This window comes from Pituophis catenifer, unplaced genomic scaffold (genome assembly GCF_029215685.1).
Source record: "Pituophis catenifer annectens isolate HBS135680 unplaced genomic scaffold, rPitCat1.0.hap2 SCAF_4, whole genome shotgun sequence".
NCBI classification, from domain to species: Eukaryota; Metazoa; Chordata; class Lepidosauria; order Squamata; family Colubridae; genus Pituophis; species Pituophis catenifer.
Window position 1 is genome coordinate 46323582 of NW_027256884.1, and position 14848 is coordinate 46338429.

At 42.2% G+C, this 14848-nt stretch overlaps 1 protein-coding gene across 2 annotated transcripts in view; it reads right to left on the minus strand.

Moving 5' to 3' along the window:
- ARHGAP6 (Rho GTPase activating protein 6) overlaps positions 1–12592 on the minus strand; it is a 285466-nt gene extending 272874 nt beyond the window's left edge. For both annotated transcript variants that reach the window (XM_070943125.1, XM_070943124.1), the window contains exon 1: positions 12041–12592. In XM_070943125.1, the coding sequence (XP_070799226.1) occupies positions 12041–12592 (552 nt within the window). The remainder of the gene's footprint in view (positions 1–12040) is intronic.
- Between the last annotated feature and the right edge of the window lie 2256 nt (positions 12593–14848).

Genomic DNA, 14848 nt, shown 5'->3' on the forward strand with positions numbered 1-14848 from the left:
GGCACGGGGCAGCAGCGAGAGGGTGGGCGGGACCAATGGCAACCGGGCAGGCAGTGGGGTGCAGCCAGCCAGAGGTGGTATGTGTCGGTACTCCAAACTATTCAAAATTTCCGCTACCAGTTCACCCAAACTGGCTGAATACCACCTCTGCTCCACATGCATCTAGAATATTTTAAGAGGTTCTGATTGTTTTGAGGTCAAGATGATCCACAGCTGAGATTTATTTAGATGGGAGAAAAAACACTTTTTCTGATGTAACTAAATTCTTCCAAATATCCTTTTAGCTGCAGTGACTTCTAGGATTTAAAAATTCAGGTATATTAGCCTTCAGGAGTTCACTTCAGAGCCATAATTTTCCTTTCCCTATCATAACAGGGCAGGAAATATGAAATACATTTCTTTCCTCCAAAAGCTATTCTCCTTTAATCTAACTGCTCAGAAATTCCACACCTATGCACACACTTCTTCAAAAGTTTATTGTAATACATGAAGCTCTAACTATTTGACACTAGTAAAACCATATCCAAGTAAATGATATTCCCAATTCAAAACTTGATCACATACATCCTTCACCCATAAATTTTAATATACAAATGAAATTCAACAGCAATGGAACTACGTCCTTAAATTTTTCCTTCAAATGTCAGATATAGGGTTCCAAATCAGGGGTGGGTTCTAAATTTTTTTACTGCCGGTTCTGTAGGCATGGCTTATTTTGTGGGCATGGCTCAATATGTGACAATTATTTAGGATTTAGCAGAGGTACTGGTCTACCAGGCTTTTAAGTGCTTGCAGAGCTGTACCGATCTACCCATTTATTTTTGCAGGCACTGATCTACTCATGTATTTTTGCAGGCACTGATCTACTCATGTATTTTTGCAGGCACTGGTCTACCCATTTATTTTTGCAGGCACTGATCTACTCATGTATTTTCGCAGGCACCGATTTACTCATTTGTTTTCTTTTAACACTGATTAGCTGTAGGGCGGCCCTTTGAAGCCCCGCGGCAACAGTTTTTTTCCCTCTAGCCATCAGCTGGGACTCAGGAGGCAGCAATAGATTGGGGGTGGGGCCAAATAAAAGGTAAGATTAATGCGGGGGTGGGGGGCGCGCGGGGGGGCAGAACCGGTTTGGTGACGTCATATCGTCACTGCTACCGGCTTGAGAGAACCGGGCCGAACCGGGAGGAACCCACCCCTGTTCCAAATAAAAAGAATAGTAATCATCTCTTGCTTCCCTAGCCTTGTTAAATTTGTTATTGGCAAAGATAAATATCTAATTGTAATTTTGTGTCTCTTAAAAGTTCTTTTCCCATCATACTCTAGAATAAAATTTTAAAAGTTTGTCTCTACTAGTAACTATCCTTATATATACTGTACATAATTTAATTTCATTAGCTGACAAATGCCTCTTTCAGTCAAATAGCAGGTTGGTAATAGTTTGCTTGCTAAATTCTACAGCGACACCAAATCAATAATAAATGGCGAATACTTTATGTGTCCTTATTCTCTAAATGTACAAAAATTGGCTGGGTACACTCATCATGTTGAATATTTGTCTTGGTTTTGGCTTGCAATGATGAACACATTCATTATGGTTTCTAAACTATGATTAATGATGTAGCAGGATGTATGAACCAACTAACTTTGTGTTAGTACCATCTTTCTACATATTGTTCTGAAATCTGAAAGACAAGCTTTACAATTAATGACAAATACTATAATAAAATGAACTTCAGTACAATCTTAATATAATGATAATAATAACGTAAATTATTTCCATATTTGGATTCATTTCTCCCAGGACCACTTTAACAAATTAATAAATCCAGATTAAAAACTATTCATAACATTTTGAAATTCAATGTTTTGCAGCAGTCTATTTTGATATGTTTACTGTTCAGCAATTTATCAAAATGTCTTAATATTAAATATGCCTTCATCTAGTTCAAGCAATTTAATGAAGTACAAAAACTTGCCATGAGAAGAGTCATCTTGAGAAGCATATAATTAAGTTATTCTTTATGAAACAGCAGGCACACCAACAGACTATTAAAATTTATCTTGAGTCCTCTCTAGCTGCTCTTAATAGATTTGATAATCTCCAAATGTTAACAGCTGAAGAATATGACTCTGCTAAATCCCAGTGGTGTGTTTTAAATATCTAGACATGGTTTTCCAAGACACAGAAAAGCAAACTCTCTGTATATTTTATAATGTGTGTGTGTGTGTGTGTGTGTGTGTTGGGTCTTATATGATGCTTCAAGATTGAGTGGCTTATACTTCCCAAAAATGCTCAAAGGATCTTATCAGCTATAATATTCTTTTTTTACACAGGATAAACAGAAAATATCTCTATATGACTAAGCTATTTGAAGTCCAGGAACTGTCACATCTCCTCCGTGATTTACAGTTTGATGCGCGACCCCGCAGTTCACACTGAGGGGAGGATATTATGCCCCATTTATACAAAGAGCCCCGGCAGACACTGTATGAGGTGTGAATCCTATTCAAGATTGTCCATTACTGACATGGTAGTTCAAAACCTGGCACCTTTTATATGTCTTCATATGTCTGGGCATTAAGCAACCCATTTGGCTTTCCATTGGGAAAGTTGTTGGGCAGATATGCAAGTCCCAGTAGGGGATTCCTGAATTTGAGTCTTCCAGTTGATAAATGAGGAAGGTCGGCATGCACGGGTAGAAGTGAGTTGTTCATAATTTTTCTGTATTTTGTCACTAGTGCATCTTGCCTTCGTAAAGTTGGCAGTGCTATATGGTTCAGAACAGAAGCAGCAAATTGGGTTGGTTTTAATATATCCACTTATAACCCTTATGGTGTCGTTGAGTCTGATATCTAACTTACTGATATGGCAGCTGTTAAGCCATGCAGAGGCACAGTATTTTGCTGCAGAATATTCCAGCCCTAGTGCTGAATACTTGAGGGTGGCAGCTGAACCTCCCCATTTAGTTCCACATAACTTCTGGAATATGTTGTTCCTAGTATTAATTTTTGCAAATTATCCAAATTATTATCCTCCACACTAAAGCAGGGTTGACTACAAGACAATAATAACATTAATTAATGGTTAAAGTTAACACTTCATGAATTTAACCCTGATAACCTTGACAATCCTCTGGTTTCCAGGATATTGGAAGCTAAGGAGAGGCTGCCATGCTACTGATGGTCTTCTCAATTGCTATTGGCCTTAAAGCTACAAAAAGACTCAACACATCTCAGATAAAGGATCCAGGATATGGAAAACCCAATTAGGGAACCAATTAGCCAGCTAGGTGATTCTAAGAGTCTGCATAGCTCAATTACTGATTTATGTTCTCTTGTACTATGATTTTTAGAGAGCTTCTTCGTAACAATACGTCCTTTACCTACTTATAGCTCAGTGAATTAGGGAGATGTCTGTCTGAGCAGCTTCCAAATATTATCTGGCTGTTGTGGACTTAAAATATGTTTTGTCATTTCAGCAACACAGCTGGCATATTTCTAGTCACATCATATTCCTTACTCTTTACAGGGTTTCTTAATACTTTTTGTTGTAGCTGATTTTTCTTCATTTGCTGTTATTTTTAACTTGTATTCACTATACTGTTGTGTGCCTTCTACTGCAACTGAAACTGCATATAAATGGAATTAAATAATAAACATAATCAAACTAATGTTGAATGCATCCAAATTTCCCATGTAATTTTGTAGAGTTCATCTGCAATTAACAGCCATTTATCGATTATCTTAGCCAGTAGTCTTAATATTTTACTATACTTATGCACTATATATTATAAATGTCAGTAATTTAATATCCATTTTTAGTATTTTATGCACTCTCCTCCTCGACTTTGTATACATTTCTTCTTATGTTAACCACAATAAAGACATTTTTAATTGCCCCAAGAACCAGGGAAATCCTCTCTCAAGATCATTGTATCTGCAAAAGAAAAAGCAGCTGAAAATTCACATTGATATTATAAATCCAACAGTATGCTGGTTTTTCCCCCAAAGAGGCTACCTGATATAAGAACTTCAATGTAAAAAAAAACAGACAGCTGAACATCTGATCAGATTTGTTGTGAAATATTAGTGATCAAAACTCTAAAATCAGACAGCTGTTTTATTTTACTGTCTTGCAAAAATTCTTTTTTATGAATATAATTTACAATCATTTCTTACAAAAGAATATTACAAAGTATAGTACATTTTAGATGGGACACATATAGATGCAGCTCTTTGGTTTTCGTGTGAGGATACATTGTTGATGGCAGTTCCAAAATCCTCTTTTTGACAATCTCAGAATATGCCTGCAACTAGCACACAAAACTGTTGACACTATTATTAAATGTCTGGAATTTAGCATGGACTGATGGAGATTTCCAACTGTTGCAGTCTGAAGCAGGGGTTATAATACATGTTACTTTCATTTTTATTTTATTTTTTAAAAAGGAGAAGCTCAGGTATTTATGGATGTCATGGCTACTTTACATATCTGTCAGCCTCAGAGCCTCAGAGCCTCATTACTTCATTACTAATTAAATTTTACTGTTATGAAAATTTTTGGTTTTTAAACAGTAACTCGAATATAGCAGAAATAATTAGTCTAGTAGGGTTATTAGTGGTTATTATTATGCATTCACAGTGTAAGAAGAGTTCTGTATGCTCATTTCAACTATGTATGGAATAAATTGAGTCTACAAACAGAAAACACACCTTTGAACAGAACTAACAACCTGCTACTAGAAGTGAAGTGAAGAAGCCCTACATGGCACAAGATCTGCAGGACTAGCTCTCCCTAAAGACATCTACCCATCTTATCAATTCAGATGAAGTGGCCATGTTCCTAATCTCTTCCCTTTAGCATTGCCATCATTGGGAGCTAGAAAACATGCTTTTACTGTGGCAGCTCATACCCTATAGATACTGTTCCCCTGAAGTTCAACAGGCCTTTTCCTCCTAACCTTCCCAAAAGCACCAAAGACCTAGCACAGTGATGGTAACCTTTTTCTCTTCATGTGCCAACAGCACGCGTGCATGCCGGCACCCATAATGCAATGCGCCCCCCGCACATGTGCACACAACCCCCCGTGCATGTGTCTGCGACCCCGAATTCCTGTGCCTGCAAGGGGCTCAGGGGGCAAGCAAGGGATGGGATTCAAAAATTTTAGCACCCGGTTCTCTGCTTGTTTGCTGGATGGGCATGGCCCTGGTAGGTGTGGCCTACTCGGCCTCCTGCACCATTGCAGGGGGGGTTTCCGGAACTTCCTTGAAGGAGGCGGTGGTGAGGCCTCTCCTCAAGAAGCCTTCCCTGGACCCGGCAGTATTGGCTAATTATCGTCCAGTCTCCAACCTTCGCTTCATTGCGAAGGTTGTTGAGAGTGTGGTTGCGCGACAGCTTCCCCAGTACCTGGATGAAACGTCGTATCTAGATCCATTCCAGTCGGGTTTCAGGCCTGGGTACAGCACGGAAACGGCATTGGTCGCGTTGGTTGATGATCTCTGGAGGGCTCGGGACAGGGGTTGCTCCTCTGTCCTGGTCCTGTTAGATCTCTCAGCGGCTTTTGATACCATCGACCATGGTATCATGCTGCACCGGTTGGAAGAGTTGGGAGTGGGAGGCACCGTATTACGGTGGTTCTCCTCCTTTCTCTCTGACCGGTCACAGTCTGTGTTGACAGGGGGGCAGAGGTCGACCCCGAGGCCCCTCATATGTGGGGTGCCGCAGGGATCGGTCCTCTCGCCCCTTTTGTTCAACATTTATGTAAAGCCGCTGGGCGAGATCATCCGTGGTTTCGGGGTGAAGTACCATCAGTACGCTGACGACATCCAGCTGTACATCTCCACCCCGGACCACCCCAACGATGCCCTTGAAGTGATGTCCCGGTGCCTGGAGGCCGTACGGATCTGGATGGGGAGGAACAGGCTCAGGCTCAACCCATCCAAGACTGAGTGGCTGTGGTTTCCGACATCCCGATATAGTCAGCTGGTGCCATCGCTGACTATTGGGGGTGAATCATTGGCCCCCACGGAAAGGGCTCGCAACTTGGGCGTCCTCCTGGATTCACGGCTGTCTTTAGAAGATCACTTGACGGCCGTGACCGGGAGGATTTTTCATCAGGTTCGCCTGATCCGCCAGTTGCGTCCCTTTCTAGATCAGGACTCCCTACACACAGTCACTCATGCCCTCGTCACCTCTCGTCTGGACTATTGTAACGCTCTCTACATGGGGCTCCCCTTGAGGTGCACTCGGAGGCTCCAACTGGTGCAGAGTGCGGCCGCGCGGGTGGTTATGGGAGCAACTTGGAGCTCCCATGTAACACCTCTCCTGCACGAGCTGCACTGGCTCCCGGTGGTCTTCCGAGTGCGCTTCAAGATTTTGGTTACTACCTTTAAAGCGCTCCATGGCTTAGGACCTGGTTATCTACGGGACCGCCTGTTACCACCAATAGCCTCCCACCGGCCAGTACGCTCCCATAGAGAGGGGCTCCTCCGGGTGCCGTCGGCCAAACAATGTCGGCTGGTGGTCCCCAGGGGGAGAGCCTTCTCTGTGAGGGCACCTACGATCTGGAACGAGCTCCCCTCGGAGATACGGAGGATTCCGGATCTTCGCACCTTCCATCACGCGCTTAAAACATTTTTATTTCATCAAGCTGGCCTGGCCTAAATCATCTCCTCTTTTAAATTTAAATTTTAAACATAAATTTTTAATCTGTTTAATTATGGGGTATTTTAAAATTCAGCCTAAATTATTTAATTTGTTTTAATTTATTTTAGATTTTGTATTTCCTGTGTTTTATCTTCTGGCTGTTCACCGCCCTGAGTCCTTCGGGAGAAGGGCAGTATAGAAATTTAATTAATTAATTAATTAATTAATTAATTAATTAAATAAATAAATAAATAAATAAATAAATAAATAAACTTCCGGAACTTCCAGGAGGCCCATTTCTTGCCCTCCCCAGACTCCGGAGGCTTTTCTTGAGCCTCCAGGAGGGCGAAAACAGCTTCCCTCAGGCTCCTCTGAAGGCCGGAAACAGGCCCGTTTACAGACTTCCAGAACTTCCAGGAGGTCTATTTTTCACCCTCCCAGAGTCTCCACGCGGGCCCTGCACTTACCTGGCATCCAAAATGGGCCATGTGGAGACTCCTGGGAGGGGCATGGTGGGGTGAGCGGGGCCAGCCAGTTCTTGCAACTACCGGTTCAGTGAATCAGATGTAAAATTAGCATCCGGTTTGCCCAAACCAGTCCAAACTGGCTGAATCCCACCCCTCGCCCCCCGTTTTGGGCCTACTAGGCCTCCCTGCAGCCTCCTGCACCCAAAAACGGGCCATGGGAGGGACACGCCACATCCCCCATGCTCCCCCCCCATGCATTTGCGTGCATCTCCCGCATGCACCCCGCTTCCTGCTCATCGCAAAAATCAGCTGGCCGGGAGGAGACTCGCATGCGCATGCGCAGCTGAGCTAGGCAACAGCTCACGTGCCCGCAGACAGGGCTCTGCGTGCCAGCTGTGGCACGCATGCCATAGATTCGCCATCACGGACCTAGCATTTCCTTCAAGTGAAGATTTTATGAGGGACTTTATGTTGAAAGATTAACTTTGTTGCCAGTTTTTTTTAATGTTTATGGTTTTAATATATTTTTGTATTATGTTGTTTTAATTGCTGACTGGGAACCACACTGAGTTCAATATAAGATGGGAAATGTTTTAAATAAATAAATAAAACAAAATATGGATGAGGAATATAATTAGCAATAATTTTCCCTGGTACGTCTTTTAAGAAGTTGTATGAACAAATAAAAAGCATATGTTTAATGAAAGAACGCATTTTAGAACTTTTAAAAAGTTTCTATACTTTTAGGAACATTGTCACTTAGAGAGAAATGCAAGTTGTTTCTTTTTTAAAAAATCCTACAAGAACCTTTTAATAAATAACTAGTTCATTGTCCTTCTTTCCATTTAATCTAGTTCATCATCCAAAACAAAAACAATCTCCATTCTGATTCCTCCCTACTCTGCTTTTTCTTTTTTCCAATTAAAAGAGACTACTATTGGCTTTGTCTAAGGATAAAGATAGGTCTGGGAAGCAGCTGGATTTTCCTTTTTGCACAATGGAGACTAAGTCTCAGCCCTATGTTCGTTCAGAAATAATCACAGAAGCCTCCAGAGCTTAACATCAATGCCTGAACTTTCTTCCTCGTTCCATCTGAAGACTAAACTCATGGTTCAATGCCTACCTGCTTGTTTTTTCTAATCTACCCTAATGAAAAGTTCAGTTTTGAGATGGCCTTTGAATTGAATAAATAATGCTTCTACCTAACTAAGGGTTTAGGTTTATGTTTATGGCCAACTGAACTACGTTTATTTTATAAATAAAATTAATTAGATCCTTAGCCTAAATGCATAAGTAATTCTGTCTATGCAGAACACAAGAAGAATTTACATCTTCGTAATATTTTTACGTTCAAAATTCTTACATATACTGTATTACCTATTACAGATATTTGCAATCTTCTTTCACACAGCCAGAGGCCATACCATTCTATTTCCTTCTCCTTCTTGCCAGTGCTGGCTGGAAGACTTCTTACTCTGCCCATGTGAACAGAGCTGTGAAGGCATTGCCAAAAATGGCTACAGAAGGATGTGGCAAACTGTTCTCTCCTTTTCTCAGGCAAGCCAGGTGGATATATTTCTTTTTGAAATTACAGGCTAGAGGATTTTGGTAGGTGCACCACATTCAGCCAATAAGTTGCAGATTCACCCTTGACCTTATAATGGAGGAAGAGGAGGCGAACAAAAAGGAGAGCTCAGTAGGAAGTCCTAGATTAAATAGATTTTATCCAGTTATTTTACTGAAACAATACTGCTGCTGTAATAGAAATGCACTATATTTTATGATAAATATAGGCCTAAACTCTTGGTTCTTTTTTGTCTGCCACTAATGATAAAATTTTGTGTCAAAAAATATTTTTACTCAATGGTAAATAAATTCACTTTAGAAGGCCAGATCCCGAAGATGAAATTCAAATACTTTGGCCATCTAATGAGAAGAAAGGACTCACTGGAGAAGAGCCTAATGCTGGGAAAGATTGAGGGCAAAAGAAGAAGGGGATGACAGAGAACAAGGTGGCTGGATGGAGTCACTGAAGCAGTAGGCGTGAGCTTAAATGGACTCCAGAGGATGGTAGTGGACCGGAAGGCCTGGAGGAACATTGTCCATGGGGTCACGTTGGGTCGGACACGACTTTGCAACTTACAACAACAAAAATAAATTCACATATGCAGGTTCTGCAAACTTTTATTAATCAACAACTCAATTGCAATGCTACAATGGCAACTGACAAGAGAATTGCTGTCGTTAAGTGATGCAGTCATAAAGTGTGGGATAACATGACTCATTTAACAGTGGCAATCTAGGCAATCCCAGTTGTTGTTTTACCCCAAAGTCATTAAGCAGGAAGCAGAGGGAGTCCCAGACAATGGGCGGAGGCCTGGAAGGCCTGTGCAGTCCACATGCAAGTGGGGGGGGAGTGATGCAGTGTAGCATGAACCCAGGGAGACTGAAGCAAGAGGATGGAAGATGCATGTGTGCAAGTGCAAAGAGACTAAGAAAAGAGGGCATGCATGAATGTGTGTAAGCAGAGGAAGAGGGGGTGGGGTGCATGCATGCGTATCTGGATGTACGTGAGCAAGGGAGGCCAGGAAAGGAGAATGCTAGTGGATGCATGTGTGTGCAAATGCAGGGAGACCCAGGGGAGAATTGTGGAAACTTGTGTGTGCAAGTGCAGGGAAGCCAGGGTAGCATGGCACTGCTGAGTGCATGTGTGTATGAGCACAGGGAGGCCAGGGAAAGAACGTACAGGGTACATGTTGCGAGTGCAGGGAGGCTAGGGAAATGGGGAATTACTGGATGCATGTGTGTGTGCAAACATTAAGAGTGTTGGGGAAAGAGGTCACAGGGTGTATATTTGCAAAGGCAGGCAGGCCAGGGAGGAAGGGCGCTGGTGGGTGCATGTATATGTGCAAACTCAGGGAGACTGGGAGAAGTTATAGCTAATCAAGCATGTTAGATTCACATAGTTGGAATGAGCCATTCAGGTATGGTGTTAAAATTATTGAGTTCAGAAAATTAGAAAATCCAGTTTAAAGCCTTCCAGATACAGGTCTGCTCAAACACACTCAAAACAAAGAGGATCCTGCCATTGTCTAGGAGGTAAATGACTCCACTGTCAGACTATGTTTACTATTTTTTGCTAACACCCGAAAATTATGTTCCTGCAGTTTAAGACCATGATTTTGTAACTTGTACTCTACAGTTCAGAGAACAAATCATATCCTTCTTCCATATGAGTCCTTTACATACTTTACATCCATGTCACATTATTGACTCATTAAGTGTGCAACCAAGTTCTATTCCAAGATTTCTTTCAGATTTACTATCTGACCAGGAATCCATCATCCATACTCTTGCAGTTAATCTGTGCTTCTTAAACCCTTCCAGGCTCACTTTTTGTGGAGAAAGAGGGTCTATTATCTTTATTCTTTTAATAGTGTTCTTTACTTTTAAATTTGTAAACTGCCCAGAGTCTTGGTGGATTTGGATGTCCTATAAATTACAAAGTGAATTTAAATCTGCATGTTTCTACTAATTTTTCATTCTGTATTTTCAATGCATCCTTCAGCTTGTCATTATCATATTGAATTTTGTTTTTGTAGTATTAGTTATTCTATCTTGTATGTGTCATCTGCAAATCTGGTAAGATTATCCCATCTCTTTATCCAAATTATTAATAAAAAATGTCACTTATATATTGACTTCTTTTGTCATTAGATTTGTGATTTGCTCTTAATGGCTTTTTTTAAAAAAAACCTCCTATCCATCTTGGTGCCTTCTTCCTATTGGTTTGTTATGTTGCAGAATTTTACTTACCTATTGCTCAGTTTATTGGAAATAAATAATGTTTTGAAATCCAACGTATATATTTGACTAGATTTAGTGTGACTAGACAATAATAATCTAATTGCAATTTATGCACATTAATTGTATGCTTTGGGAGGTGAGTTTTTCTTTGAATACTCAAGTTTATGTTATCCATTATTTTTGTAAACTATCTGTAATTAGGACAGAACATAGTCATGCCATTACATCACTAAAGAGATGCAACCTGGCAACAAGAAAGAATAACTTGGTAAAAGAAGAAAAACTTTCTTATACAGGCATACTAAACTCTCAGGATAAAGTTTAAACATAATTAAACAAATAAACCTGTGAGAAAGGTAGAAAGAGGGGAAAATGAAGTATCCATATTTAAGGCACACATCCAGGTAAACCTGATACTGATAAAATATGTTTTTGAAGACTCTTATGATGGAGAAGGATGAACATTCCCTCACTCAACATGGGACAACAATATTCTCAGCAAGTACAGTATTTGAAGCTTGTGCTTCCTTGGGCTGAATTGCAACACCCATACACCCATTCATCATGTCAACCGAGACTGTTGAATCAACAAACATCTGGCAGGTTAAAGTTCTCCATCCTGTTCTGGATCCATTTTAGATTGCAAAGATCATTATGCATTTGTCTAAAAGTTTCAAATACTAATAAAGTTCCATATATGGTACTTTGAGAATTACAAACCTGTTCTATAACTGAGGCAAAATTGAGGGATCCTTAGTGTTCTCTGAGCTTGGTTGTTTTCTTGCAGACATTTCATTACCCAAGCTAGATAACCATCATCAGTGCAGTTTGCGTAATGAAACCTTTGCAAGAAAACAACCATGGAGCTTAGAGAGCACCAAAGACCCCTTATTTCAGCCCTGAGCTACAAATATTCTCCTTTATTGAGACAAGATTATCAACTCCTTTTCCCAGATGAGGATAATTACCTAAAGTCAGCAGAGTTCATAAAGCAGGACATTTTAATTTAAAGTCTTCAACACATCAACTCCACTATAGCTCCTAATTGAAAAGTTACCCCGCCGTGGTGACAGGGCCGGTCAATGATTAATCTAAGCTTTAAAGACAACGCTCCTACCTCGGCTTTCCACACTACGTAGGAAGAGGCGTGACTGCTGGGCAGATGCTGTCCCTTCCTCTGCTGGAGCCACTTTCTGGGGGAAAAGAAGATGCTGTTGGCCCCGCTACCCCCGTACCCGCCGCTGAGAGCCGAGGCTGAAGGCGCGCGCGCCAAGAAAGGCAGCTCCCACGCCGTGAGCCTCTTGCCTCGAGGGCCCTCATAGTCAAAGTGGAAACTGCCCGAGGGCGACTTGTCCAGGGGCGTGGTGGGCACGGAGAGCGAGAAGGCGCTTTGCCCCCCGCCGGGCGGGCGCAGCAGGGCGCGCGAAGGAAAGGCCGCCAAATATTCGGCCGAAGGACCGCTCGTCGTTTTGGCCCGCGCGGAGCGGCCAGAACTCTCCAGCGCCGTCCCTTCTTCCCCGCCGGAGCGGCCGATCACGGCGGGGTCCAGACTGCGGGTCTGACGAAGTCCCCGCTTGGACAAGCTCTTGGGGCAGAGTGGAGGACTGCCGGCAGCCGCCGGCGAGGAGGAGCACGAGAAGACGCTGTTGAGCAGGCTGTGCGCGGACATCCTGAGGGCAGCGGCGCAAGAGCCGCTCGATTTCTCCTTCCTTCGCGCCGCCGCTGCCGCCCTTTATTCCGCGAGCTGCTGCCTCGAACGCTGGCGCTGGCCGGAGGACGCCGCTCGAGTTTTACTCCAGCCGCCCCGCGAACCAGCGCCTAGGTCCACCCCTCGGAGGCACAGCGCTCCCTTGCTGGCTCTGGCAACGGCGGTACCTCAGCCCGTTCTCTTGCCTCAGGCTTCCACTCCCGCGGGACGTGCGGCTCGGCTCTAGTTCATGGGCTGGGTGGCCCCACGCGTGCCTTCCGGCATCCTCGCTTGCTATTGCTAAGCCTTATTCCGTGACTACAGCCTAATTTGGCAGGAGAAGGCGAGTCCTACCTCCTTCTCCGTGCCTTAGGCCCTCCCTCCAAGCTTGACCTTTCTGGAGTCCCCACGCTCCACCTTGGCGCGTTGTCCGCTACGACTCAAATAGACGCCCTGGGGCTGCGCAACCCTCAACACCCGCTCGTTTTATGATTGCGCAAAGGGCTGTGGTGTATTTTGTTATCAGGTCGATATCCCGCAGCTTTTGGATTCAGTAAGTTCTTTGAATTATTTCGGATCAAGGTTTGATTCGGAGCTGAATTCCATCACCGATCCTGTATGTTTTTATTGCCTCCCACCTTCCTGGCTGTTCTGATTTTCATTTTTTTGGAAAACAGTATTTTGTAGGAATGGATAAACTAAATGAATAATTGTTGTCTAGAGTGAAGACAGAGAAATTTGAGAAATACCATGCCATGATATTCTAGGATAGGACAATGACTTTTTAGTGTTTTAAAAAACCATACAGGGAACTAACTGTGCAAAAAAAAAATGTAAAGTTTAACTCTAGAAAGCAAATTCATATATTAAACCATTGAGAAATGGATACACTGTGCTATGCATGCTTCTTAGTATACAACCCTCCCAATGTTTGTTTCTACAGAGCAGATCAAACAATCATTGCTAAATAAAAAAAATTAGCTGTTGACCTTCTGTACTCGCTGGATGCAGAATTGATATTCCTCAACAATTGGTTCGGCAATAGATTCGGAAACTGTAGTTTGGGAAATGGGATCTGGCTTCATTCAACAACTTCAATCTTATCGCCTTTCTTGCCCTTGCTGACCTCTACTCCAAGCCCAGCCTGGTGAAGATAATTGTTTAAAGAAGATATGTGACTTGACAGAGATCTGGAGACTCTAAACCTTTTACAAATCACGAGAATTAGTGAGAGGAACTCATAAGAGCCAATAAGGTCCAGCTCACATGATCTGGTGGCTCCTGATTTTCCAGGAAGAACTCAGCTCTCTCTCTCTATATATATATATAAACTTAAGGATCTCATATTAAAAAAAAAACATGTAAATCAGGGGTGGGTTCTACTTACCTTTACTACCAGTTTGCAGCAGGGCCACATGTGCTCTTCTGTGCATGCGCAGAAGCATTCTGATGACATCAGGATTGGTGGGCAGAGCCTTCTGCCGCTTTTACTACCGGTTCTATAGAACCGGTGTGAACCGGGGGCAACTCACCACTGATGTGAATAGAATGGATGGGTGCATTTCTTTTATGTACACTGAGAGCATATGCACCAAGACAAATTCCTTGTGTGTCCAATCACACTTGGCCAATAAAAAAAATCTATTCTATTAAGATCCAACTGGGTAGGAAAAGTTAGTAAGGCAACTTTTCATATTGGCCAAAAAAAAAAAAGTATCTTAAAGGAATTTTAGAAAGATGAATATTTTGGGGGATATTATAATTTGTGGGCAGAAAAAGAATGCAAAAATGGTCTCCTACAAGGAATCTGCAAAAAACACCTAATGATAAATTAAAGAAACAAGCGGTTGAAACAAAGAAATATTGCTGGACAGCACCTACATCAGTGCCACTGAGATGGGTGTACAGTATCCTTAATTATCTACTGATGCAGATGATACAAATAACATGTTACCCTCTAACTATGTGTGATGCTAGTCTCCTCCAATGCTACTGTCTTCTCAGAAATTCCCAATGATGGTTGGTATGATTTGGAATCCCATGTATCAGGTTTGGGTGCTAGTGTTAGATTTGAACTCCATGCTCCATGGACATCTTGGGACCTGCATAATATGATTTTGTAATTCCCTAAAATTAAGTTTACTGAACTAAGATAATAGTTGGTACATATTTCCAGGCCCTATAAAATTTCCAACCTTAGTGTCAAAATTTCTAAGGAGATTCTTAGTCATCCAGGTC